The following is a 27147-nucleotide window of genomic DNA, read 5'->3' as shown; positions in this document are numbered from 1 at the left end:
GCAAGTTATGGGGAATGCCACATCTATCGAGGGGACAAAACCTCACTGGAACAAACCCAATGGAACAAAAGGTATCTGAGCTGTCCCAGGCAGGCGTGGTCTGTGGTGCTCTCTATATCCAACACTCTCTTCCCTTCTAGAGCCCTCCGCTCAGCTACCTCAAACTCTCTGTGGGTCAGACGCTTCTCCAAAGAGGCAGTGGGGGGGTAGATATCTCTCCTCTGCAGGTGCCTCCCTCTGGAATGGCCTCCCTGCCCCTCTCAGAATTGAGCCGTATCCCCTGAAGCTCTAGAAGCTGCTCTAGACCTTCATCTTCTCTTCTTCCTTCTCTCTCCCTCTCCCCTGCTAAACTACTGTCTGCTCGTCCTGACTGGTGGCCCTCAGAGTCACACAGGGTACCACGCCACCCCCCCCCCCTTTTGACTAGTCACCCTGCACTGCCTTCTGGCCTACCCTGCCCCCTTTTGACCAGTCACCCTACACTGCCTTCTGGCCTTCCCTGCACTCTGGTCTGGGCCTGCACTCATGTAGTTATCTGCCGTCCTCCACTTACTCAGAGCCCTTTTGCCCTGACTGCATTCCCTGTTCACCTTCCCTGCACTTCTTCCTCTCCCTCCCTGCCCTGCACTTCTTGTTGTACTTGTATGTCACAAGACCTAGTATGATCGTTTGTCTTGTCATCCCTCTGTCTCCCCTCCTTATCTTGTGGTGCGTTGAAACACCTGTGTATAGGTTTGTTATAAATACCAAATCATATCATATCAGAGGCAAGCAGAAAGAGGAGAGAACGAAAGGGGAGAAAGAAAGGATTGTCCTAAGCCCCTACAAGGGTTAGAGAGAAGGAACAAGAGAATGAGAGGGGTTACAGGAGCCCAAGAATCCAGAGGATTGTAATCCACCAGTCGGCTCAGAGAAACTCACAAGAGCTAAGAGAGCCACATGACAAGAGGGGTTACCAATGCCATAAAGAGATAAGTGAGACATTGGGACAGAGGAACCTAAGGGGTTGGAGAGGCCCAACAAACACAGCGAAAAACAAATACCAGGGTAATACAGAGACACCAAAGACATAAAGCAAGTGAGGAGAGGTCACCACATGTTGTGGAGAGGGATCAAGGAAATATCCCTCCACCTAAAGAAATTGGGACACTTTCTTTTTTCAGGGACATGAGAATTTCTTTGAGGAACTTTTGGAAAACTGAACATTAAGTGGCTGCCAAGAATTGTTCAAATTTGAGAGAATAGTTTTTTCTACCAACAATTATTGAATCCAGAACTAGGAGAGGCGCCTGGGATGCCTGAGAGAGATTGGGGTGAAACCACACTGCCTATTTTTTCTTTTGTATTAATGGATAGGGCCAGTTTAGCGGATAGGTTTGGACCGAGGACTATTTTTGTTTTGACTATCGATGAACACCTTAGTTGTAGTTTTGAAAGGAAGGGAACTCCCCTTTAGCAAAATATCTAGAAAGGCGTTTTCTTTTTCAATTAAATAAAGCTTCTGGTCAGAATGTCTTCTGGTCCGAGTCCTTCTTCTAGCTTGCCACAATAGATAAAACCAGTAAGAAAAAATGATGTTATGACTCCCATTTGATGATGTGTTCCCCTCGTTGATGAGGCTTACACCAGGTTGGAACCCTGGTTCCCAATCTATTGCATCAGGTAGCAGTGGCATAACACTAGATCTGGGGGCCCCCCTGTGAGTCATACTTAGCCCCCCCCCCACTCGGCAACAAATCACGGGTCGCGGCACACTCTGGGCCGGCCTAGATTACCACGCTTGCGCAATATGCACGAACGTGCTGCAGAAGGGGTATTCCACACACTGCACTAGGAAAAAGATATAAATATGTATTTTAATGCAATATACAGCACACTTTCTGAGAAAAATTGGCTGACAAACCACAGGGTTTGCTATTGTTTTGTAGGGTAACACCAATCCAATACATGCAAGTCACCAACAGTGCACATGAACATTAATGCTTTGCTATTAAAAATGCAATGCCACAATGAAAACATGTCCAACTGGCTGCACAATGCAGACCAGTGTAGACACATAATAACATTACAGTAAAGCATGCCAGGCCACATTTAGACATACCGAGACTGGTTGCACCAAAATGCCAGTCGAAGCAATAAGATTCATCAAGAAGAGAGCACACATTTAAGCCTGCGTCTCTGCGGCCTCTAACAACACACCCAAACTCTGCAAGGAACTGGCCAATCCTATTGCGGTCTCTACCTCTCCTGTTCCCTCAACAGGCCCTCTGTACGGCTTTGGCCTCTTGTTTCTCTGCTAAAACTCAGGACATCCTGTGCACGATCTACTCTTCCTCTCTCGGACCCCTTTAGCCATCTCTCCCTCTCCTCCTCCTTTCTCCTCTTTCTCTCCAACACCTGACAAGGTTTCTAGACAAGTCCCATCTATGAAAGTGTCGTCGAAACAGGTGCTCGCCTGCTCCTGCAGAACCATCAAGGACCACATTTTTTTTTTTTTTTTTTTTTTTTTAATAAAACTACAGTTCGATACTTAAATCGAACTTTTGTTATAATTGACCTTTCTCGCATCTCATCCGTCCTCTCCAGTGTTTATTCACAGTGTGCTCATTGTGCTGGTGATAAGTTTGGATCACTGTTGATTAAAGATTTTTCTTTTCCTTATCACAAGTAGTGTTACAGAGAATCATGGTTAAGTAGTCAATTATCCTGCATGATAGCTTAATGTTATGGCCGGCGCTTACATATGACCACCAATCATTCGTGTCATAGTTCTGAGGTTTGAAGCTAGTTAGGTGTAGGGTCCGCTGTGTGATTGTGCCTGTGCAATCAAGTATCAAGTGCTTGAGGGACTCTATTTCGCTCGCATCACAGAATCGACATTTGTTGTCTACAGTGTCTTTCTTTTTTCGTATCCATAGCATTTCTCGATTGTTTAGGGCGTTCAGCCTAAATTTTAGAAACATGTTCCTGTGATATCGTGAAGGACAATTTAGAAGGTATTTTGGTGGCTTGTGTAGTTTTGTTTCCCCAAGACCTAATGGAAGACTCGTTTTTAGTTTCTTGCGTTTTTCAATGTTATGCATCCAGTCCCATTCTTCTAATTTTTTTTTCGCCTGTTGTGGTCGATCGATTAGGTCAGATTGACTTATATTTGCGGAGTTCATTATGGCTTCAAGTTTTTTTTTCCAAATTTGGATTAATATTGCTTGGGTGTCGTCATTTCTGATCTTGAAAATTTCGTATGCTGGTATTTTTTTGCTGCAGTACATTTTCCTAATGGTGGAGAGGGATTTCCAGATCACTGTCATATACAGCGAATTAAGTGCAAGTTCGTATCTCAGAGCCACTGTCGAGATGTAGTGAGGAAGCTTCAAGGCGTGTTTCCAGAAGATCCCTTCTAGTCTTTGCCATAAGCAAAAATCCAGGTTCCAACCAGCTTCAGCTCCAAATACGATAGTTGGAATGACCTTCTGTAGATAGAAAGTCAGTAATGGTGCAATTGTAAATTTCCCGTATTCGTGATAGATTTTTGCTCCTTGTAATCCAAATTTGAGAGTTCTACTGGTTATGTCATTGACCCAAGCTGTTTCGCAGATGGAATTGTTGAACATCACGCCCAAGTATCTTATGGACGATACAATATTGAGTTTATCACTTGCAATTCGCCATATGAATCTTTTTCCTGCGTTTTTATTGGTATGACTGATGCTCATGATTTTTGTTTTGTCAGTATTGATCAGCAACTCATTTGATTTCATATATTCATTGAGTCGAGTCAAAAGTCGCTGTAGGCCAATCTGTGTATAGTCGATTAGTACTATATCATCTGCATAGATGATATGTTTGATTTGAGTGTCCTTGATCCTTGGCGAGAAACAGGGTACTGAGTTTAACCATTTCGGTAGGTCGGCTATAAAGATCTTGAATAGTTCTGCTGCCAGTGGGCAGCCTTGCTTGACGCCTTTATGAGTTGTTACTTGTTGGCTCAACTCGCCTTGTTGATTTATCCTAATCTGTATTGAGGTATTGGAATGGAGAGCTTTCAGGGGTTCTAGTATTGTTGGCGGACATTCCCACTTTCTTAGCTTTGACCAGAGTTTCTCACGATTTATTGTGTCAAAAGCTTGCCTGAGGTCTATAAAGGCAAAGAAGATTTGTCTCTTTGTGCGCAGCGCCTCAAGTTTTAGTATGTTTAGCACAAGTAGATTTACATCGACTCCGGCTTCCTCTGTGAAACCTGTTTGACGAACATCGTATATTTCTGCTTTGAGGGCCCATGAAGTGAGTTTCTTTCGAAGAAAGGAGCCATATACTTTCCCGATTGTGTCAAGTAGGGCGATTGGACGATAGTTCATCGGATCGTTCCTATCGCCTTTCTTATAGATAGGTACCACAATCGCCTTTAACCATGACTCCGGAATTTTCTTTTTTTCTGACACTATTCTAAACAGAGATTCCATGAACTTGGCCCAGTATTTTTTGTTTCCCTTCAACATGATATTTGAGATCTGGTCGGGGCCTGCTGCCCTTGAGTTTTTTAGCTTCTGAATTGTTGTTTCAATTTCATCGCTTCGAGGTGTTACGTCCCATGGTAGATCTGAGACGTTTTCTTGCGCTTGTGTGTCTTCATTCGGGATTTTGTATATTTCCCTGAAGTGCTCAACCCATTTGTTGCCATCAATCGGATTTGATATTGTCGATGTTGCTTTTGTATTGCCTTTATTTAGGATTGTCCAAATATCGCGCGTGTTTTTTGTAATCAGCAGTTGAAGCATCAGCTCCGCGCGATTTTGTTCTATTATTGCTGATTGTGCTTTTAACCAGTGTCGATATTCTTGTCGTCTTGTTTTTACTCTAATCGCGATATTGTCTGGTGATAGCTTTAATTTCTTGATCTGCCGCAAATCTTTCCTCATGATTTTTTTTGCTTTTGCGATAACGTCGCTGTACAGATGTTTGTTTGAGTGCCCAATTACTTTGGAATTTATGACTTTCGGTCGACAGTCCGTCAACAAGGGAGCATAGTTCACGATGTTTCCTTTATTTATGTCGGTGGTGAGTTTCCCGATTTGTAAATGGTTAAGCCTCAAGCGATTTCCCGCTGCATTCGATGTAATTTGTACATCAAGTTTTTCAGGAACATCGCCCCAGTCGGTCTCTAGGGCTAAGCGGAGTAGATCGTGGTCGCTTTGAGGCATTGATATGATGTTAAGGGAATTCACTTGGCCAAAAAGATTTCTTGAGACCCAAATGTAGTCTAGTGTGTTTTGGCTATATGGTCCGTGCCAAGTTGGGTTACATGGTTGGTCTCCTTTGGTTCTGCCATTGACCATGGTACAGTTTCTTATAGCGAGGGCGTCAAACCAGAGCTTTCCTCTCTGTTCAACCTTCTCAGGTTCCTTTAACGTATTTGTTTTTGTGATTTTGTCAAATTTGTACCAGCTACAATTTAAATCACCACATACTATGATGGTTAGGTTGTTATATTTCATTGAGGCTTCATCTATTAGAGTTGTTACTGAGCCGATGAAGCTGTGTGTCGAAATCTTGGCAGGGTTCCAGTAGCCATTTATTAGCAGTAGAAATTGTTTCGTCTGCGTTGTTGTGGCAGATATTTGTATCAAGGTGCTTTGAACAAAAGGGTTTGGATTTCGGGATTCGAGCGGCGTCAGCCAGTTGTTGATCTTCAGTAGAGTAATTAAGCCAGAGAACGGCCGGCCGGTTGCATTTTTCCCGGCAGGATTTAGGAATGTAGTGAAGCCGTCACGAAATGGCCGTTCGCGTATCCACATTTCTTGTAGACATACAGCGAGGATGTTGTTCATAGGTACCTCGAAGTTGTTAAATAGATGAGTAAATCCTCGAGTGTTCCAGGATAGCACGATTTGATCCGTGCTCGTCTTCTTCAATCATTGTTATTCTTGACTTCCTTGATGGGATTGAATTTCGGACCTGATTTTTCTGGGGGAACCATGTGGCTTGTTTCCATTTTGTTTTGTGATGGAATATACTAGGGATTTCCGCAGGTTTGCACATTGGTGGTCCAGGCCTACAATTTTTTCACGAACATTGTTCCCCAAGATGTTTTGTTGTGATTCGTGTTCAGGTTCCAGCGTTAAATCGAAGCCAAAAATTAGAAGATCTTCTGTGGCTCGTAGAAGCATGTTTTTCACCGCTGAAGAGCCGATATGTAGGAGTACTTGGTCTGAAGTTAGGTCGGTTGGATACTCGACAATTTTTATGTCGTCTGACGATATTGTCCGTAGCACTGGAACGCATGCGAACAGTTTCATGACGTTTGCTCTATTTAAGTTGATCTCGTTGTCGTCAGATTGGATATTTTGGAGTCGTAGTTTCCAACATCGGTTATTATGTGTTTGATTTTTGCTTGAATGTACTCTGGATGTGTAGCGAGTTTTAAGGTTTTTTTGATTAGACGTTAATTTTGGGTTTAGCTTGGATATGTGTGGTGACGTTGGCCTCTCGGCTAGTCTAGTCATTTCTTTTTGTGGAGCCGGTCTGCTTGCTTTATTGTTAGTCAATGTTTTGTGTTGTTGCCACGTGCGAGATCTCGCAGTTTCTTTAAGTTGAAGTGTGATTGTTGGCTCATCTTGTCCTTCGCATTCCGCTGAATATGTGGAGAGATCACATAGATCAATTGTCGAGGCATTCACAGAACTATCGCTATGTGGTTCTTCGGATTCAAGACGCCGGCGTTTTGTGGATTGTTTATTGGACACACGGTTTTGACCATCATTTGAATCTTGGTTGGAGACGTCATTAGACTTCTGTTTAGAAGTTCTTGTTGTGCGTTCAAACAATTGTGGTTTTGTGGGTGTTGTCAGGTTCCTTATGAATTTTTTCACATTTGGATTTTTTACCTTTGTTTGTCCTTTTTTGTTTTCTTGAAGTAATGGATTGTTTCCTTGTCCTGCCGTTCTAGTAGATTTTTCTGTCCTGGAAATAGTTTTGGATGAACCAGTAAATATGTTAAATGAGTTCTTTGTGATGTTGGGGGGCATTGTAAATGACGTATTCTCGCAATTATTTGTTGCCACTAATGGCATGTGAACCTCTGCTATCGTGGAGGATTTGCCGGCATCAAATTGCGAGAGGGTTTTTGCATTTGTAGTGGCATCACAGCTTTGCTGAAGCTTACCTTCCGCTGACTTAGCATCGTTTTTCTCAGGACAATATGAATGCGACGTTACTTGGGACTCGGGTTTTTTGCTGGGCGCTGGTGGAGATTGATTGTCATGAAGGATCGGCGCCAGTGGTCGAAGACACTCGGTTTTTGGGGACGCGGTTGCCAGACTAGTTCCTTGGTCTTTTGATCTCTTATGATTGCTTTGTGGCGGGGCCGTTTTTGGCAAATTATCTCGCTTCAGAACATAATCAAGGTTTTGAGTTTGCTTGTCCGCCTTTTCCGAGTGGTGGCGCATCCATTTGACAGCCTCGAGCAGACCTTCCATTAAGGTATCGTTTTGGCAGTGATGTCTTGCGGCCAGATCACATCAAGGACCACATTGACACCCTTGCTCCAGCCTTGGCCGATTTCTGTAATCATTCCTTTGCCACTGGAACTTTCCCCTCTCCCAAACTCTTGGAAAAGCTGGCCATCTCCCACCTTACTCTCCACACTGAATCTGTTGGTTGTCTCTATGACCATCAGTCTGTTTTAAGAGCTGCAAGAGGCACAGAAACTGCTCCCCTGAACACCTATGAAGATCTGATCTCTAACCTTGATTCCAGCATTCCTTCTATTCTCATCATCCTTGAACTTTCCTGTGGTTTCGACACTGTCAACCACGCCAGCCTGATCAATCGACTCTGTGAGAAGCTGGGCATCATGGATCAGGCCCTGGAGTGGCTGACCTCCTTCCTCTTGGACCGCTCCGCCCAGGTCCAACTTGGCCCTTTCACTCCACCACCTCTCTCTATCTGTGGCATTCCCCAGGGCTCTATCCTCTGACCCTGGTTTTTCAACCTCTACATGGCCCCTTTGGCCCACCTGATCTCTACCTTCTCTAACATTTAAATGCGGATGACACTCAGCTTTCCTTCAGGCTCCCCTCAGCCTACTCTACTAGCTCTCTCATTCCTGGTGTCATCTTCAACTCCACTCTCTCTTTCTCTCCTCACATCTCGAAAGTCGCCAAGAAGTCTCACTACCAGCTGCACCTCCTCAAAGGGACTCTTCCCTTTCTCACTTTCCCCTAGAAGCACACTGTCTCCAGAGCGCTGGCTCTCTCTAGGCTGGACTACTGCACCAGTCACTTTCTCAATCTCCCGCCCTATGCAACTAATCCACAGCAGGACTGCGACACTTATCAAGCCCAAGGACCGTATCTCTCCAGCCATGAAATCTCTCCACTGGCTCCCCGTGCTGCAAGGATCAAGTTCAAGACCCTTTGCATTGTCTACAATGCTTTCTGGGGCTGGGATCTGCACTACATCCAACGTTCCCTTCCACAATACCTTCCTTCTCGAGCCCTAAAGGTTAGATGCTTTTCCAGACAGAGAGGGGGGTAGATCCCTCTCCCTTGCAGGTGCCTCCCTCTGGAATAGCCTCTCTGCCCATCCCAAACTTGAGCCGGACCACCTAAAGTTCCATAAGCAGCTCAAAACGTTGCTCTTCTCCTCTTCTTTCTCTCTCTCCCTCCCGTGCTGACCTACCTGTATGCTGTACCAACTGGTTGCTTGGCTGCCCTCAGTCTCACTGAGTTCAGGCTCTTTCTTGCTCAGTCAACTTTGCACTGCCTCCGGGCCTACCACGCAGTTAGGGGCTGTAACTGTAACCCTACAGTCTCTTGTTCTCCTTGCACTACCTGACCCGTGCTGCCCTGGCTGCACCTAATCAGAGCCTTGCTGCCATGTTTTCCCCTCCCCTCTCCCTTGCACTTCCCCCTTCCCTTTCCCCTTACATTTCTCGTTCTCGCACTTGCACGATCTGAATGACACAAGGCTTAGTAAAATAATTTGTCTTGTCCTCCCTCTATTTTCCTTCCCTTATCTTGTTGTGCCTAAAAACACTTATGTACGGGTGCATTATATATGACATGACATATATCATATAATTTTATCACAGACGCCCAGAAAAATATACAGTGCCGCAGTAAGAAACGGCTAGACTGGCAGAACCCAAATGGCAGTCTAGCCAGGTAATTACACTTAGCAGGACTGAATTATCAGAAATGCCCAGTTAAAAAAAGTCATACCAAACTCAGGAATGACTAGACTGGCTGGACCAAAATGCCTCGCTAGCCACTACTACCACATATCATGCCTGCTTACAACGGACATGGACAATCAGTATGATTTATTGCACAATCCCAACCCCCCCACACATCCCCTCTCCCTCCCATCCCCTACCCAAACCTCCAAAATCAGCTCATTGTCCCAGAATTACCTCCACATCCCTCTCCTTGTCCCAGTGCTTACGTATGAGGCTCCTTGCCTCATAGGTAAGTACTGGGATGAGGAAGAGTGGGACTAGGAATAATGAAGATTACAGGTAGCTAAGTCAGACATTACCTTCATGTACCTATACCTTATCGCAGTACTTGTGTATGAGGGATAGTGCCTCATACACAAGTACTGCCTCATACACAAGTACTGGGATGAGGAAGAATAGGGCTAGGAGTAATGAAAATTACCAATAAGTAATCAAGGCATTAAACATAGGTAGTAGTGCAACACCATTGAGCTGACTGGGCTTCAGCACTCCCCCCCCCCCTGAAATTGTGGGCTATGTTGACTTGACCTGGATGACCTACAGAGCAGTTGCCGGACAGAAAAGGACAAGGATGTTAAACGGCACCTGGGTTTCGCTGTTAATAAGGGCCCGGCCCAGCAATTACTAATGTACAGCATTTCACTGTTAGTACCTGCATTCAAATGCCACATTTTTTAAGCAATTGAAATTGTGATGTGGGATTAGTACTTGCATGCCAGAGGAGTGATTGGAAGGGTAGAGAGGGAACAGGAGACTAGTCATTCTCACAGCAGTCCATAAGTGGGTCCTTTCAGACTTAAAGGAGAGAGTTAACTGCATGTAACATTGAAGCTGCACTAGAATAGTCTCACTAAAATGCGTAAAGAAGTTAGATGCCCCCACACAAATAAGTTTGCTCCTCCCCACCACACGTGAAGTTAGCGCCTCTCCCATAATTTGAAGTGCTAGCCACCCTGAAATGTAGGTTTTGTTGCACCCCTGAACACAAGCACACACACCATTCACCATATATACACACGCACTCCCAGCCAGCCATACATTTAAGTGTGCACTCTTTCACCATAAAGGCACACCCGGGCAGCCACCCATACATCTAAGTGTGCACCCTTTCACCATAAAGGCACACCCAGGCAGCCACCCATACATTTAAGTATGCAACCTTTGACCATACACGCACACACACCCAGGCACCCACCTAAACATTTAAGTGTGCACCCTTTCACCATACAGACACACCCAGGCAGCTACCCATACATTTAAGTGTGCATCCTTTCACCATACACACACATACGCATACCCAGCCACCTATACATTTGTGTGCACTCTTTCACCATACACTCACATGTCATGGGGTTGAGGGAAGCCATAATACATCGGAAATAAATTATTTCTTTTTGAAGTCACTCTGACTTTATAAATAAATTAGTTCTGTTAAGGGCTGAACCATAGCAGAAATAATTTCTTTATAATGGCAGTGTGACTTAAAAAATAATCTATTTATTTTTGAAGTCATAGGGCTTCCCCCACCCCATGACAAGGAGGCCTCCAGCCTGGGGTCTTCCTATCATGGGGTAGGGGTAGACCCGGACTTCAAAAAGAAAGTTTCTTTTTGTATTCACTCTGTGTTCATAAAGAAATAATTTCTGTTACAGAAATGATTTCTTTAAAAATGCAGAGTGGATTCAAAAAGAAAAATTAAAAATTAAACAAAATGGATTTTTTTTTTAACCCCACTGGGGCCCCCTCCCAGGACATGTGGTCGCAGGGGCCCCCTGCACCGCGGGGGCTGCGGGGGCCTCTGTTACGCCAGTGTGTAGGCTTTTAATCCCCAGAGCCACCGTTGCTACAGAGTGGGACTGGCACATTAACGCCCATGTGCTTGAATGAAAGAACATTCTCCTGCTCGCAGCATGCTTGTAAGAGGGCCATCTTATGATGGTGCGGGTGCTTTCCTGCCATTAAATTGTGCAAGGAGCCACCTAGTGTTGAAATGGTGAACATTGTCTCGAAAGGCTTCGCAGATACATTTGGGACAAAATTGTGTTGAAATGTGTGGGCAATTCAGAGACGTCTTTATGGGAGGGCAAACGGGGTACTTGCCCAGGGCCCCCCACCTTTGCCCCACAAGGCTAGCTGATCTGAGGAAGTAAGATTCCATTGTTCACCAGTCTTTAATAGCACATGTCAGGATATTTTATGGGGGGCTGCTGAGGCTCTAAACCCATTGCCTTTCTGTTTTGGCAAGTGCATTCTGCCTTTATCAATTCATCATGTATTGCTTTCTGTGTTCGCTGTGGTATACATAGTTTGTGTGTTTCTTATGGCAGAACTCTGCAGCATTCTTTCCTTCCTGTGGGAATTATGTTAATCATGTGCAACAGGCAATGGTGAAATGCATATTGATAAATTGAGTGCAGCAATGGCTCAGAAGCCAGCTCAGTGTGTGAAGCACCCATTGCAGAGATGTGTCCATATGCAAAATTAGAATATCACATTCCAGCAATGCTGGTTGAGCCTTTCCTATGTCTGAAGTTTATAAACCTGTCTGAATGTACTTGGTGTTGCAGAACAACCTCTGCTATTATCAGCAATGTACCTGTACCAGATAGGGGTTGCTATAAAAACTAACATATCATCCGTATGGTGAAGGTCTAGAAATTGGTTTGTTCAGATGGGGTGTTGTAAAACCTAGGCAATCGCCTCCAATGATGGCATAAACTGTTAGTCCAAGAGGTAAATAAATATTCAAATTCAAGACTATGGAACTACAGCGTTCATGTTTGTATTCTGGATTTGCCAGCAGATGATACCTTGATCCTGGTCAAATTAGCTAATATATCTTACATTATTGTGCTGTCTTCTGTGAGGTTGGCCTTCTAGCGTGCTGCTCGTATCGTTTAGCCCATTACTTGAACTTTCTTGTTATGTAGGCCATTTGGGTGGAAGGGACGGTAGACGACGGAAGAGAGCAGACCATATGTTGCAGACCTCAGCCAAGCATATTTTAAGGTCTGCTTGTTTGACACAAAAAAAGGTTCGCTTTTTGGTAAATGTCAAAGGTTTTTATGCACGTTTATAGATGAAAATGTCACAAGCCATTGTTTTAGAAGTATTTAAAGCTTTAAAATACAAAGGACAAAGCCAGATTAAATGTGTTAAATCACATCGATTGGTATGCTGGTTCTTACATACTTCCCTGTATGATGGAGAGAATGAAGCTAGAATCAGTCTCATTTTGCATAACACCCTTCTATAATATTTTGTTTAAAAATTATCATGCTTGGTAATGTGATTTGTGTACTTTACAAGTCCGTTTTTTATAAAATTAGATTGTTTTAGTTCATGGTAAGAACTGTAAAAGAAAGTGTTCAAATGCAAGTGTACAAATTCCAGCTTCACCTCTTAACCAATGTGTGATCCTGGGCATCTCATTTAATCTTGTATTGCCTAGCCTCTCAAAATTGCCAGTCCCTAAACCTTTCAAAATAGTCAGCCCTTACGAGTGATGTCCTTCTCATTGTATGATCTTCATAAAAGCCTTATTCATGGTTTCACTGTGTTAATAGTGAGCCTATTTATATCCCACACCACAGGCATTTGTTCCTTTGATATCTAATGGCAACACTATTTGAAACCCTATCCCAAGTCTAATCTCAGTCTGTCTGGATAAAGACACTTTCCTGGTAGCTTCTAATCTGACTCCACTGTCCATGCTACAGTATTTTTAGCGTTCTCCTTCCTTCCAAATGGTGGTCTCTATTGATACATGTGCACTTTTGTGTTCTGTGAGGCAGCTAATGTGAGTTCTCTGTCTATTATGGGTTATATGAACCTTTTACATACGCTCCTGCATTAATACTACATCTACCTTCCTGTATGTCATTGATAAAAAGTATCCGGTATGTACTAGAACAGTAACCCCTTTGTTGACTGCTAATGTTGGTCTTCAAATGCTACTTGTTTATCAATCTGAGCTAGAATGAAGAAGATAAGGGGACTTAAAGGGAGTAAAAGTGCTTATTATGCTGCGAGACAGCTTATCAACCTATAAATTGTGAGCGTGAGTGGTGGAGGTTGAGGGGAGCAACCAGTATTCTTGATCCCTTCATTCCTTTGGTTTGGTGTCCGTGCCCCAAAAGTGCTTAAAATGGCCCTGGGGCAATGTGGCCAATTACCGCGATTCTGAAGAAAGAGAAACGCGATTCTGAAAAAAGCAAAACCGACGTGTACTAACGTTGCTGACAAATATTCTAAATTTCTTTCTGTGTTAAAATAATCGGTCACTGCTGTGTCAGTCAGTACAATGTGCTCAACTTATCAGAGACAGCCGAGGGTAGATAGACACTGTACAAATGTTACATCTTGATGTTGAGAGTTGCTATTCTCAGGCAAAGCATGGATTCTGCAAATAATGCATTTGCCATATTTCGACAATGAATGCCTAAGAAAATGCAGGAATGTGCAGGGCTTGGTCTCATTTAATCTTCCATTTTGATTTGAAAGACATAGGGCCTGATTTAGAAATCGTTTTTCAATGGGATTGCGCCATTGTAAAACGCTTTTGAAAATTAGGACCATAGTGTGAATATGGAATCTGAAATTGGTGCTATAGAAAGTTTATAGAGGCCCTGCAGAATGGAGGTGCAGGAGTATTGGCTGCTAAGCAACAAGAGTGGTGCACCGCCTTTCTGCCCTTGCACCATTTTCCGCACACCCCTTTAGGAGGGCCGCTGTCTATCCATAAATGTATACCGTTTCCAGATGACGCCATATTCGTTACCAGGGGTGTTGCTAGGTCTGGAAGAGACCCGGGGCTAAGCTGATGTCGGAACTGTGGGGATTGGGGGTTAGCTAGCCTGTTGGTTGTAACTCCTGAGTTTCTATCCGGGGCTACGACCAAAAGACCGGGGGCTACTATAGCGCCCCCCTACCAACGCCTCTGTTCGTTACGCATCTTTTCTCATTTCTATACGCCCCATTGTGCACTGTGTAACTAACACCATGCATTGTTGAATCAGCTGCCGAGTCAGCCAATAGGCCGCCAGTCTCTGCTACTCTCGCGTGGCTTTCCAGCTCTGCTTTGCAGCCCCCACCGCGGCACGCTTTTGGCCCTGCTCTGTTATAAAGCCCACCGCTGAAAGAAAAATAATCGACCACCACAAAGTGTAGTCCTTCAGAGAGGTGAATGGGTTATGTAAGCCTGGTGTCATGAGTTCGGCTGTGTTGCATAAACAAGAGTGCGCACATGTCTGCCTTCAATTTGTGCTGCGCGTTGCCGCTGATTACACAAATAAATAAACGTCGAACAAAGGTAATCAACTGATTGTGGGACCACACACAGGCGTGGCACTGCGTCACCGAGAGCTGAGCCCTAGTTAATACCGAGCTGGCTAACACGTTATTAAAGTATTAGCGCTGCTTAAAGATTGAAAAAACAACCTTCTGCTAAGAATGCAGTCGTTTGTCTTCATGCTATCAAACAGTACAATGAACACACTCCGCATCCAACTATGAGACAAGCAGCGACGGTGGGCGGCGCAACTCCGTGTATAAGGGATTTTGTTCGTGCTTTGATGAGTCACGTTCTTTCACGCGCTTTGAGCACGTGTGTGTTGTGGTACTCACCCCTTTGCCCCTTCGGTGTGGTTGCGAAAGTGTTCAGAGAGCAGAGGAGTAGCCAGGATTGTCTAACAATTGGGGCCTGAAGCTAATGTTGTTGGGCCCACCGCAGTGACGTTAACATCTGTATATGCCCACACAGAGCTGCTGACTGGGCATTTAATGATTTTGGATGAGCCTGGCCCGCTCAGGCCCTACCCGGTCTACGCCTCTGTCAGAGAACGCCATGTACCCTCACTTTGTATGTATGTATTGCTGCCACCGGGCTCGCCCTGACCCATAGAGCAATGTCCAAAGAGCCAGTGTGACCCGCCCATGGACTCAGTGCTCTTTGCAGCTGGTAGTTTTAACCAATATTAATGTTCCCTGTGCTTTAACATGGACCGTTTCCCCCATGTTTTCAAACAAAAATATGACCAGGGTGCAAAAAGTCAGGCATTGTTCTTGAACGTGAGCCAATTTGTTTTGTTGCCTTGCCTATTTTTTGTACCTACTACTTTGAAAAATTGAGTACAGTTTAAAACAATTTTCATCATAGGAGGTTAATGTGAGGAATGCAGCCCCTGGTAAAGTCTTTGCATCATGTATTTTGGAAGAATGTAATTGGTGGGTCGCCGATTCTAATATTCTGTGCTAATTCCAGGTGGGGTTTAGACCAGGACTGGGTACATTGCTGCACGGCATGATTCTGTCTCACCTAAATGCCCAATCAAACATTTCTGGCGCTTCTCCAATCTACATTGCCAGCTTGGATTTATCAAGCGCATTTGATATAGATGTAATTTACCTGAAATGCTCATCTGCCTTATGGTCCTGTTGCATACCAGGACAAAGATTTGGGTTCACTTAAACAAGGACAAGGAGGGCCATGTCACCAGTGCCAGTGACACGTTTGAAGACCTTCTTCAAGGATGTTTGCTTGCCCCATTGCTCTTTAATCTTTCCTTGGTTTATATGGAAGAGTTATGGGATCAAGCAAATGTACTACCTGTACGGTGTGGTCCAATGAGGTTGCATTGGCTTGCCTATGCTGACGATATTCTCCTCTTTGAACCCACTCCTTTAGGGCTGCAGCGTAAACTGGGTCTCTTTTTTGACTATGCAACAGAGAATAATCTGCTGATAAACAGGTCCAAATATAAGGTGCTAATTCTCCCAACAAAAGAGCTCCCACATTTTTTATTATGGTCGATAGGGGAGCAATGATTGGACATTGTTAAAACCCTAAAATATCTGGGTTTTTGTTTACATCAAACACCCTCAATTGTGTTGCTGAAGGAATCGTTGAGAACGAAGGCAGAGCCTTTGGTATCACAAATGAAGTGTATCTTAAAGACCTCTTGCACATTTTCAATTGCTCCTCTAGTGAGCCTTTATGATCTGAAGGTGGTTCCTTCCCTGACATATGATTTGGAGAGGCACCTTCATTCCTTAGAATTGGAATTCATTGGAACATGGAAGAAAATGTTGGGCCTTCCATTGTATGCGCCTAACCCCCTGATTCGACATGAACTGAGTCTCATTTCTTTGGGGTGTCGGGTAGAATGGAAACAAATATCACTACTGGGAAAAATAATGAATCCGGTCACACCAACTATCTTTTTGGAAATCAGCAAGAAGGTCATTGAAAATGATAAGGCATCATCTTTGAAGTGCTTTGTGTAGGACATGTTGGGAGTTTTACAAAATGTAGATAGTGATTTGTCTGAACTAATTGTGAATCGAGGGAAAACAGAGTTTAAATTATATAAATCTAACTGGTGCTCCACGGCAGATGCCCTTTCTCAATATCCCCAATATGAGGACCAGGCTAAAAAGTCCCAGAAAAAGAGGCACCCTACCAAGTTATTTGTTGAAATTTCAATGTCAAAAGAGAAGGCGAGTGTATATGTATTTTAACTTCAATCTTTTGCATTCCTAGACATGAGCGACTATCTTGTGGATGTAAACATCCTGCCACAATTGAACCACTAAAACACTTGCTATTGTATTGCCCCTGTTTTTACAAAGAAATATATAATTATTTTAATGCAATAATTGTTAAGAATTTTGTCATGGAGCCTATGGAATAGATTTTGTATAGGCTAAAATTGATACTAAAATTGTGTCGTTTTTTAAATAGTATTTTTGTATTGTTAGAAAATTTATCATGATTAGGGGATAGATAACACAATTGCAATTGTATAGTTGAGATTTTTTGGTGGATTGATGAATGAATTTTTCTTGCGTTGTGTACTTTAATTGTGAATGTTTTTTTAAAAACCAATACACCATTTTAATTTAAAAAAATGAGAGTGAAAGGAAAGCCAGCATCGAGCGATATGGCCAGGGGAGATTTTGTCATGATGCCTACCCCCGGGGATCCAGATCAAGTCCAGCAACCCCGGAAGCAGGCATCAAGTTATTCCAAGCAAGCCCAACAACCCCTGCTAGGGGCTATTTGGGTGCAGTCCTGGCGTCTACGGCGCCAAGCTCATATGGAGAGTCAGTCCTGGTGCCATAGGCGCCATGCTCATAGATTAAAACTTACCTGATGCAGACCATGCTGCAAGAGCTCCAAGCCAAAAGAGGCTTGCAAGGGACTGCTTCACCTAGGGACTATTTTTTACTCGGGTGGGGTCGAGGAGGAATACTTACCTGGGACTACTTTGGAGGCTATTTAAACCACGCCCGAAGAGCAGCACACGCTTCGCGTTATTCTGCATCCAGCAGCGTAACGCTCACCGTGCCTGCAAGTCTGCATCCAGTGTTCTGCGAGGCCCGCCTCGAGTCTGGAGCTACTAGAAAGAGGGATAAAGAAGGAGAAAAGGTTAGAACAAGAGCAATACCTTTAATCCTTACCTGAATTCCTGATCCACTGCGCCTTCGAGCTGGAAGAAAGAAGTTATTTTATGCGCGTCGCCTCGCCTGCTGCAGCGCCGGGCTGAACTCACCGGCCTTCGCAGCATCTTCACTATCCACCGCATCCTTCTGCATGTTCCCGCCGCACTCCGGCACCTAAGGGGAACACAAGAACAGCAAGGTGAGCCAAGAGAATAAACAGAGGCAATATTAGTTACCCCCCATAGACTTACCTGATTTTACCGCCGGGGGTACTATTCCTCTTCACGGGTCGGCGCAGCCTCCACCGCATCTTTGCTGCACCCCGGCCCCTAAGGGGAACAAAAGGACAGCAAGGTGAAACAAAGGGACAAACAAGGGGAATCCTTCTCACCACAATAGACTTACCTAATTTTACCGCCGGAGGCATTATTCCCCGAGACTTCATAATTTCTCTCAGCACCTGAATAAGGGAGAAAGCAACAGGTTACATACTGACATTATTTTATCGAACTGTGTTGGATAATACAAATCCTTACCTGAATGTTACCGGTTGCCACGAGGAACTCTTCGCTAGGGTCAAGCTGCAACCTGCAAGGAATCGGACAAGAGTGAAAGTCAGACATTTGAACTCTTACGAACTATATACTTACGGCATCTCGCCGGAAATCTCAGAGTCAATATTGTTCTGGAACTCACCAATTCGTTCGAACCAGTGAAGCAACTGGTCATCTACGCGCCCCTGCGCTCAATGCAGGATGGAGAGCTCATCTTTCCAAACCATCAGGTGAGACTATAAGAGGGGACATTAAAGGTGATCAGTGGGGAGAACAGCGGGGGTGGGGGTTAACACTCAACTCCACGGGTGGTTAATTCCCTTTCTCCATTTGCAGAAGAATACTCCTACGGGCCAAGCAAACGAAGCTAGGTGGGCCAGTCCAGTCTGTCATCTCGGCACTACGCGTCAAATGCCAAATAAATAAATGCCAAATTATTATTATTATTATGACATGTAGAGCACGAACATGAGCAATATAATTGCACTGCGTGGCCAGGGCTGGAACACCCCTTTCTCACAAGAACCGCATGATAAACCAAAGAAACCCTGCCAGCCATGGCCAGGGGTGTGCTACTAGGCTCGCAGTCGACAGCCAATTGGGTGGACAGGGCTGGTTTGGGTGGGTAGGATATTGTTGCCTCTTTTTTGTTTCTGAAGATGTGAAGGCTGTACACATACTTCCCTTGACCCCAACAGCAGGAAACACACCGACTCAGTACAACAGTCTCCTAAGCCACAGGGCAGCTCAGAGTCATCAGGCTGAAACTGGGAGGCAGAAGGATAACCACCACATCACTGATGTGTTCCCTGAATTCAAGATCACCTTCAGTTCTCTCTGAATGTGGCTAACGTTTTTATCTGCCTTGTGTTCTTTCACGGATTAGGAGGCACGGTCCAACGTGGCATTAATTAGCCAAGCAATGGAATGTCTTCAATGCCAAGAACGAGTATGCTTGTCCGTTTTCCTTTTTGCATAGCCTTGCAATAATAGCCTGGCAGGAAAGGCGTTTAATGAAGCATCTAACTTGTCCTGTGATAGGTCTCTGTAGCCTTCTCCCACCATCACCCAACGGCCAGCATCCCTCTCTCCCTCTCCTTTGTGAGGAATCTGACCCAGGGCAGCCCCTCTGACTACTTCTGGTCGATGCACCCGAGTCCTGAATTAAATACGAACTTCTCCAGAGGACTAGAAAATAAAAGTCTTTGTAAAAGAGACTATAAGACAGGTAAATGAAACACACTTAAGTCCTTGGAGTCTTTCCCCACCATTCTGGATAAGTACTTTTCTTTTTTCTTTTTGTTTTTTAATTAAATGTCACCTGGTTAAAAAGAAATCAAAATGTAACCTTTAAGTACATATCAGTAGCAGGCCCCTGTTCTGGGGACATCAGACACCAAAGACACCGTCCAGACTATATTGGATGCTGGGACAGTCTCTTCATTGATATTTCGATGCTGCAGAGTCCGCAGATTTATGAGGTCTGTGACGAATCCCACGATGTCCTCACTGCTTCCAAAGTGGGAGCCCCTTTACTTGAAGGTGAGGCCGCTACCTAATAGTGGCCATGGAGGTTCTCAGCGGGTGGATCTCATGGGAGGGGAGACCCCCTTTGGGACCAGTGAGGACCACATTAGGAGAATGCGGTGTTGCCACCCAAGACATGACCCTGGTGCACCTTTCCAGAATTGCCCCACTGTTCCTTCCTCTCCTCATTCCTCTTCACACTTACCCTCACACCCTAGCTACTTTGCTAAGGCAATTGAAATAGAGAGTACTGAGACGAGGAAGAGCACTAGTGAGTTACCATCTCAATACTCACCTAGTACTGAAACGAGGGGGGAATGCAGAGCAATACCGAGTGTACATTGGAACCACTATCACCAGTCTAGTGGTTCAAGAACAGTGATTGGCAGATAAAAACCAACAAAGTTTGAAACCACTGACCTAGAACAATCTATCACCAACCAGTATAGCTCAGAGAGTTTAGCACACTGAGATCTGTGTGTGATCCTTAAGTCACAGGTTCAAATCCCAGCAAGGCTGACTTGAACCTTGCAAGGTCGATAACATTTGTACCATTTGTATTGGTAATAATAATTTTATACAGAAAAGTTCATTGTGAAGCGCTTTGGTGAAAGTGCTATATAAGTAATCGATATTATTATTATCCTGATTGTATAATTCAAAACTTCCGGTTCATTGTTTTTTTTTCTTTTTCCAGGTTGTTGCCTTTTGTGACGTTTCAGAGAGAAAAATTGGTAAAGGATTCTATACTTATGAAGAATCTGAGGTTGGTATTCAGACCCATTCATTAAAAAAATGAACACAAAAAAGAATATGTTATGGGCAACATAGCCTTAGCTTTCTAATCTTCTGGATTTGTTGGTTTTGTTTTTGTACATGCATACTCATCACAATACCAGGTGTAACCTCTTATGCCCAACTTCAGACTTGGCATGCCAAAGAACATAGAGCCTCAAAGGCCCAGATATCGCTGATATATGCCAGTTGTAGCTTCATTCGCCCAGATGTTTGCCTCAAATGCTACATGCCGCCTTATATGCCGTGCTGTAGCCGTCACACGCCTCATACAGTTTTATATTCACAGAAGCAGTCTTCATATGATGGGTACAGCCCCAATGCTAAGGTGACAGCATCCTTTATTCGGTACAGATACATGCGCCCAGTTACCGCTGTACACGCTTAAAGGCGCAAACCTATTCAAACCTCCGGCCCATATTCCCACGCAAGATACAGCCTCAAGCGATAATGATAGGTTAGGTTTAGCATCACAGGTCCTCATACGGCCACCATCTGCTAAGTGCAGCCTAGGTGGCACGCACTTCCATAATATGCCTGGTACTCTCCTGTTTCAGTGTACTGCCTCATATGGCCAGGTAAAGCCTCCGATGCTAAAGTACATCTTCGCATGTCCATGCACTTTCAACATGCACCAGGTGGTTCTTAATATGCCAAAGTGTAACCTCATTCCTGTCTAAAGCCTTCAATGCCTAGCCGCAGTCACAACATGCCCCCACATGCCCATGTCCACCCATCTTCTGTCAGGTGATGTCTGAAATACCTAGCTGCAGAAATCACATGTCTGTTTGCTGCAATTGCATGCGCATAAGCCACCGATTTGTCAGGTGCAGCCTCATACGTATTGTGCAATCCCAAGCACCCAGAGCCAGGCTCAAAAGCACTTAAAACCTTTTATACGGCTTAACAATGTGAGTCATCATGTGTCCAGCTGTAGGTGTCTGCCCAGCAACAGATATTATATGTTATTTATGATATGATATTATATGTTATTATATGATATTATAGGTTATTTTTAACGCGCTTTATACACAGAGGTTGCTAAGTGCGGACCCGGGAATCGAACCTGTGTTGCTCCGTGTCACCTTGCTTCCATGGTGTGCACGTTGCCCCTGAGCTATCCTCCCCAGACGAATGGGATTTAAAGAGACATGAACTCCTCGTATGCCTGGCAGAAGTCTCATGCTATGTTGTGGAATATCATTCCTTGATTCCCAGTGCTGAGCTAATGCTATCATATGCCTTCCTACAGGCTCATAAGCCGAGGCGCCACTGCCGTAATAGGGGTCCCCGCAGCCCCTGCGGTGCGGGGGGCCCCTCGACCACATGTCCTGGGAGGGGGCCCCACTTGGAGTAAAAAAAAAAAGATATATTTCGATTTTTTATTTTTTTGTTTTTTTGTTTTACATTTCTTTTCTAATTCACTCTGCATTTATAAAGAAATAATTTCTGTAATAGAAATAATTTCTTTATGAAGGGAGAGTGAATACAAAAAGAAACTTTCTTTTTGAAGTCCTGGGACTACCCTCTCCCCATGACATGAAGACCCTAGGTTGGAGGCCTCCATGTCATGGGGTGGGGGAAGCCCTATGACTTCAAAAATAAATACTTTATTTTTGAAGTCACTCTGCCTTCATAAATAAATTATTTCCGTTATGGTTCAGTCCTTAACGGAAATAATTTCTTTATGAAGTCAAAGTGACTTCAAAAAGAAACAATTTATTTTTGAAGTTTTATTTACTTATTTGTATTTTTAAAGCACACAACAGCCCAGAGGAAAAAGCTTGGTGATTACATTTGAAATTTGCATTTTACGGTTCAGATTACATATGAAACAGTGGTATATATTACATTAGGGGTATATATTAAAGTTGCAAAGTACACGTGGTATCTAGAGGAGTTACTTAGAGCGAAGGGCTAGTGCGATAAGGAGTAGTGGAGGCTCCCCTCCACCACATGACGTGTCCGTGTGAGTGTATATGGTGAAAGGAAAGAGTGCACACAAATGTATGGGTGGCTGGGTATATATATATGTGCATGTACAGTGAAAGGCTGCACACTTAAATGTATAGGTGACTGTTCCAGTGTATGGTGAAAGGCATTTGGGTTCTGCCAGTCTAGCCGTTACTTACTGAGGCACTGTATATTTTTCTGGGCATCTGTGATAAAATTATATGATATGATATGGTAAGTCATATATAATGCGCCTGAACACAAGTGTTTTTAAACACGACAAGACAAGGGAAGGAAAATAGACGGAGGACAAGACAAATGATCTTACTAAGCCTTGTGTCATTCAGATCGTGCAAGTGCGAGAGCAATAAGTGCAAGGGGAAAGGGAGGGGGGAAGTGCAAGGGAGAGGGGAGGGAAAAACAGGGCAGCAATGCTCTGAGTAAGTGCAGCCAGGGCAGCGCGGCTCTGGGTAGTGCAAGGAGAACAAGGGACTGTAGAGTTAGTTACAGCCCCTAACTGCGTGGTAGGCCCAGAGGCAGTGCAAGGGTGACTGATCAAGAAAGAGGCTGGACTCAGTGAGACTGAGGGTAACCAATCAACCAGTTGGTACAGCAGACAGGTAAATCAGCAGGGGAGGGAGAGAGAGAAAGCAGAGGAGAAGAGGAACGTTTTGCGCTGCTACTGGAATTCCAGGTGGTCCGGTTCTAGTTTGGGAGCGGCAGGGGAGCCATTCCAGTGGGATGCACCTGCAGGGGAGAGGGATCTACCCCCCTCACTCTCTGTCTGGAGAAGCATCTAACCTTTAGGCTCGAGAAGAAAGGTATTTTGAAGAGAGCGTTGGATGTAGTGCAGATCCCATCCCCAGAAAGCCTTGTGGACAATGCAAAGGGTCTTGAACTTGATCCTTGCAGCCACTGTGAGCCAATGGAGAGATTTCATGACTGGAGAGATGCGGTCCTTGGGCTTGAGGCCAAGGATAAGTATTGCAGTCCTGTTCTGGATTAGGTGCAGAGGGTGGAGAGTAGAGGAAGGCAGATTCAAAAAGTGGCTGTTGCAGTAGTCCAACCTAGAGAGAACCAGAGCTCTGGAGACAGTGAGCTTCTGGGGGAAAGTGAGAAAGGGAAGAGTCCTTTTGAGGAGGTGCAGCTGGTAGTGGGACTTCTTGGCGATGTCGGAGCTGTGAAGAGAGAAAGAGAGAGTGGAGTTGAAGATGACAACAGGAATGAGCGAGAGAGGAGAGTAAGCTGAGGGGAGCCTGAATGAAAGCCGAGTGTCATCCGCATAACACTGAAAGTTAGAGGAGAAGGTAGAGATCAGGTGGGCCGAAGGGGCCAAGTAGAGGTTGAAAACCCAGGGTGAGAGGATAGGACCCTGGGGAACACCACAGGTAGCGAGAGGTGGCAGAGTGAAAGGCACCAAGTTGGACCTGGGAGGGGTGGTCCAAGAGGAAGGAGGTCAGCCACTCCAGGTCCTGATCCATGATGCCCAGGTTCTCATGGAGTCGATTGATCAGGATGGTGTGGTTGACTGTGTCGAAAGCAGAGGAAAGTTCAAGGAGGATGAGGACAGAAGGAATGGTGGAATAAAGGTTAGAGATCAGATCTTCACAGGTGCTCAGGAGAGCAGTTTCCGTGCCTCTGGCAGCTCTTAAGCCAGCCTGATGGTCATGGAGACAACCAACAGATTCAGTGTGGAGAGTAAGCTGGCAGTTGGCCAGCTTTTCCAAGAGTTTGGGAGAGGGGAAAGTTCCAGTGGCAAAATAATTATTACAGAAATCTGTCAAGACTGGATCAAGGGTGTCAATGTGGTCCTTGATGGTTCTGGAGGAGCAGGCAAGCACCTTTTTCAATGACACTTCCATGGGACTTGTCTAGAAACCTCGTCAGCTGTTAGAGAGAAAGAGGAGAAAGGAGGAGGAGAGGGAGAGATGGCCAAAGAGGGCCGAGAGAGGAAGAGGGAGAGGAAGAGGAGATAGTGGACAGGATGTCCTGAGTTTTAGCAGAGAAGTGAGAGGCCAAAGCCATACAGAGGGCCTGTTGACGGAACAGGAGAGGTAGAGACCGCGACAGGATTGGCCAGTTACTTGCAGATTTTAAAGAGTTTGGCTCTGTTGTTAGAGGCCGCAGAGACGCAGGCTTTGAATGTGTGCTCTGTTATTGATGAGTCTTATTGTTTCGACTGGCATTTTGGTGCAACCAGTCTCGGTATGTCTAAATGTGGCCTGGCATGCTTTACTGTAATGTTATTATGTGTCTCCACTGGTCTACATTGTGCAGCCAGTTGGACATGTTTTCTTTGTGGCATTGCATTTTTAATAGCAAAGCATTAATGTTCATGTGCACTATTGGTGACTTGCATGTATTGGATTGGTGTTACCCTACAAAACAATAGCAAACACTGTGGCTTTTTAGCCACTTTTTCTCAGAAAGTGTGCTGTATATTGCATTAAAACACTTATTTATATCTTTCTCCTGGTGCAGCGTGTGGCATACCCCTTCAGCAGCACGTTAGTGCGTATTGCGCAAGCGTTGTAATCTAGGCCGCCCCAGAGTGTGGCGCGACCCGTGATTTGTTGCTGAGTTGGGGGGGGCTCAGCATGGCTCGCAGGGGGGCCCCCTGATCTTGTGTTACCCCACTGCGAGGCGCAGTGTGTGTATGCCAAGTAGACTCCTATATTTACCCAGGCAGGCATAGTGTGCTATGTGCAGCTTCATATGCTCAGGTTTTGTCATCATGTGTCAGTCACACCGATCATGTGCCTGGTGCAGGGTAGTATACCATAGTGCAGCCACTATACTCCAGGAATGATAGCAGGATTTTGGAAGTAATAGACCTCAAGGTGAAGTCAAGTGCCGTCCCCACCCAATTAGTTACTTTTGTAGAGTGCTCTCCAACTGAGTAATAATGATATTTTAAATTGGACCCTTTCAATTTGGGCTTGAATTTCAATAAACATTTTGAAAAGTGGTGTGGAGGGGGCTGATCTCTTGCTTTCAGAGGCATGGTGGCGAGAATGTGTTTTATGTTTTATTTAAAGCACAGGTTCTATTTTGAGGCTAGTAAGTGTTCATTTGAATGCTGTGATATTGGGTTTTTATCTCACCGTCGTCCTCTGATCCTGTCCATGTTAGGTTCTTTGCCCATTCATATAATTCCGTCCAATAACGCCAAACGAAGCTGAATGGGGTCGCACTGTCAACATAAAACTGGAGGTTAGGCCGCCCAATAGGAGGGGGCAAAGAGAAGAGGCAGAGAGGGAAGAAGCCGTAGGAAAGGTACTTTTTGGCAGAAGGACATCTGTGATGGAGATGAATGCTGCCATGTTTATTGGTGTTTATAAGTGTGCATGTCAATGACTATATCAGCAAAACTACCCCGTGCTCTGCCGTTAGAAAGTGGGCTATAATTGTACTGCCAGACCCACACAAGGGCATTGAAATAGATTTCCAGCTGTAAGCATATGTATTCCTCTCCTTAGTTAACCTCAATTACGTGTTACAATACAAGCACCTGTTTTAATAAAATACAAATTGTATGGGTTTTTGTTTGTCCTCATACGAGGAAACCCCAGACTATCAAGATACAGGGACAGTATTGACCCTTATTCTGTCATGAATTGTATATTTGGGCTTATTTTATCGGATCACCTTTCGTTCAATGTGATCTCGAAAATCAGTGATTAAAGATGTATCATTAAATTCATTCACTGCTATTTAATATTAAGGGGATCGAGAGAAGTCGGTCTCTAGATTTGAACGCTCCTGTGCTGAGCTCTATCTATTAATTTTATAGTCCTGATTTTTCTGTGCAAGGTCACAGGTTGGTAGAGGTGAACCCACACCCCTAGGAAGGTATGGGGAGACAGTCCTGGTTACCTCACAGTTTCTAGATTTGAGAATCCTGTGTATAAATTGATTCCCACGCTAAATGAAGTGTTTTACAGTGACATTTTTATCACAGTGTAGACACATAGGGCCTCATTACGAGTTTGGAGGCAGCCATGCCCTTAATAAGGGCATGGCTGCCTCCAAACTCGGGTCAGGGTTCCTTGAATGAGAAATTACCGGGCCATTCCAACCTTGGAGGACCCGATAATTCCTCATTCAATGTACCCATCCCCATTCCCATTTGAGCCCCCATAGGGCTCAATGGGAATGGGGAAGGAGCCAACAACGGGCCCGTTAATAACAGGCCCGCTGTTAGCTCCCTGGTCCCCTCACAGGACTCGCAAAGGACGTCTGGTCTGACCAGACGTCCAGAGCAGGTCCCGCAAGGGGACCTCGTAATGGAGCGGAATGGGCTTAACGGCTCTGGCACCTTTACGGGCACAGTTAAACCCATTCCGCCAGGGTCGTAATGATGCCCATAGTCTTGTGGTGGTCAGCCGACACGTGTTTTGACCTCGAGGGGTGTTTATCAAGGCAAGATATAGGTTGTAGGAAAGTGGGGTTGTTGCCCCTTGTTGAGCCCCCTTGGGGTTGGCGTGTTCTTGTTGGCTCCCACTGTTGGGTCTTGACTTATCTAAGGCTGTTGTTACAGTTCCGGCAGACTTTGTCCTCATACAACGAAACCCCAGACTACCAAGATACAGAGACAGTATTGACCCTTATTATGTCATGCATTGTTTATTTGGGCTTATT

General features: G+C 44.7%; 1 protein-coding gene across 1 annotated transcript in view; it reads left to right on the top strand.

Annotated features, from left to right (window-relative positions):
* The window catches only part of B3GNTL1 (UDP-GlcNAc:betaGal beta-1,3-N-acetylglucosaminyltransferase like 1), a 2124914-nt gene that overhangs the window by 1947072 nt on the left and 150695 nt on the right, over positions 1–27147 (top strand). Inside the window, exon 10 of the mRNA XM_069654544.1 lies at positions 20456–20524. Coding sequence (XP_069510645.1) covers positions 20456–20524 — 69 coding nt within the window. The remainder of the gene's footprint in view (positions 1–20455; positions 20525–27147) is intronic.

Source organism: Ambystoma mexicanum, chromosome 3q, assembly GCF_040938575.1.
Source record: "Ambystoma mexicanum isolate Mex_15411 chromosome 3q, UKY_AmexF1_1, whole genome shotgun sequence".
Lineage (NCBI taxonomy): Eukaryota > Metazoa > Chordata > Amphibia > Caudata > Ambystomatidae > Ambystoma > Ambystoma mexicanum.
This window is presented reverse-complemented; position numbering and strand designations above follow the sequence as displayed.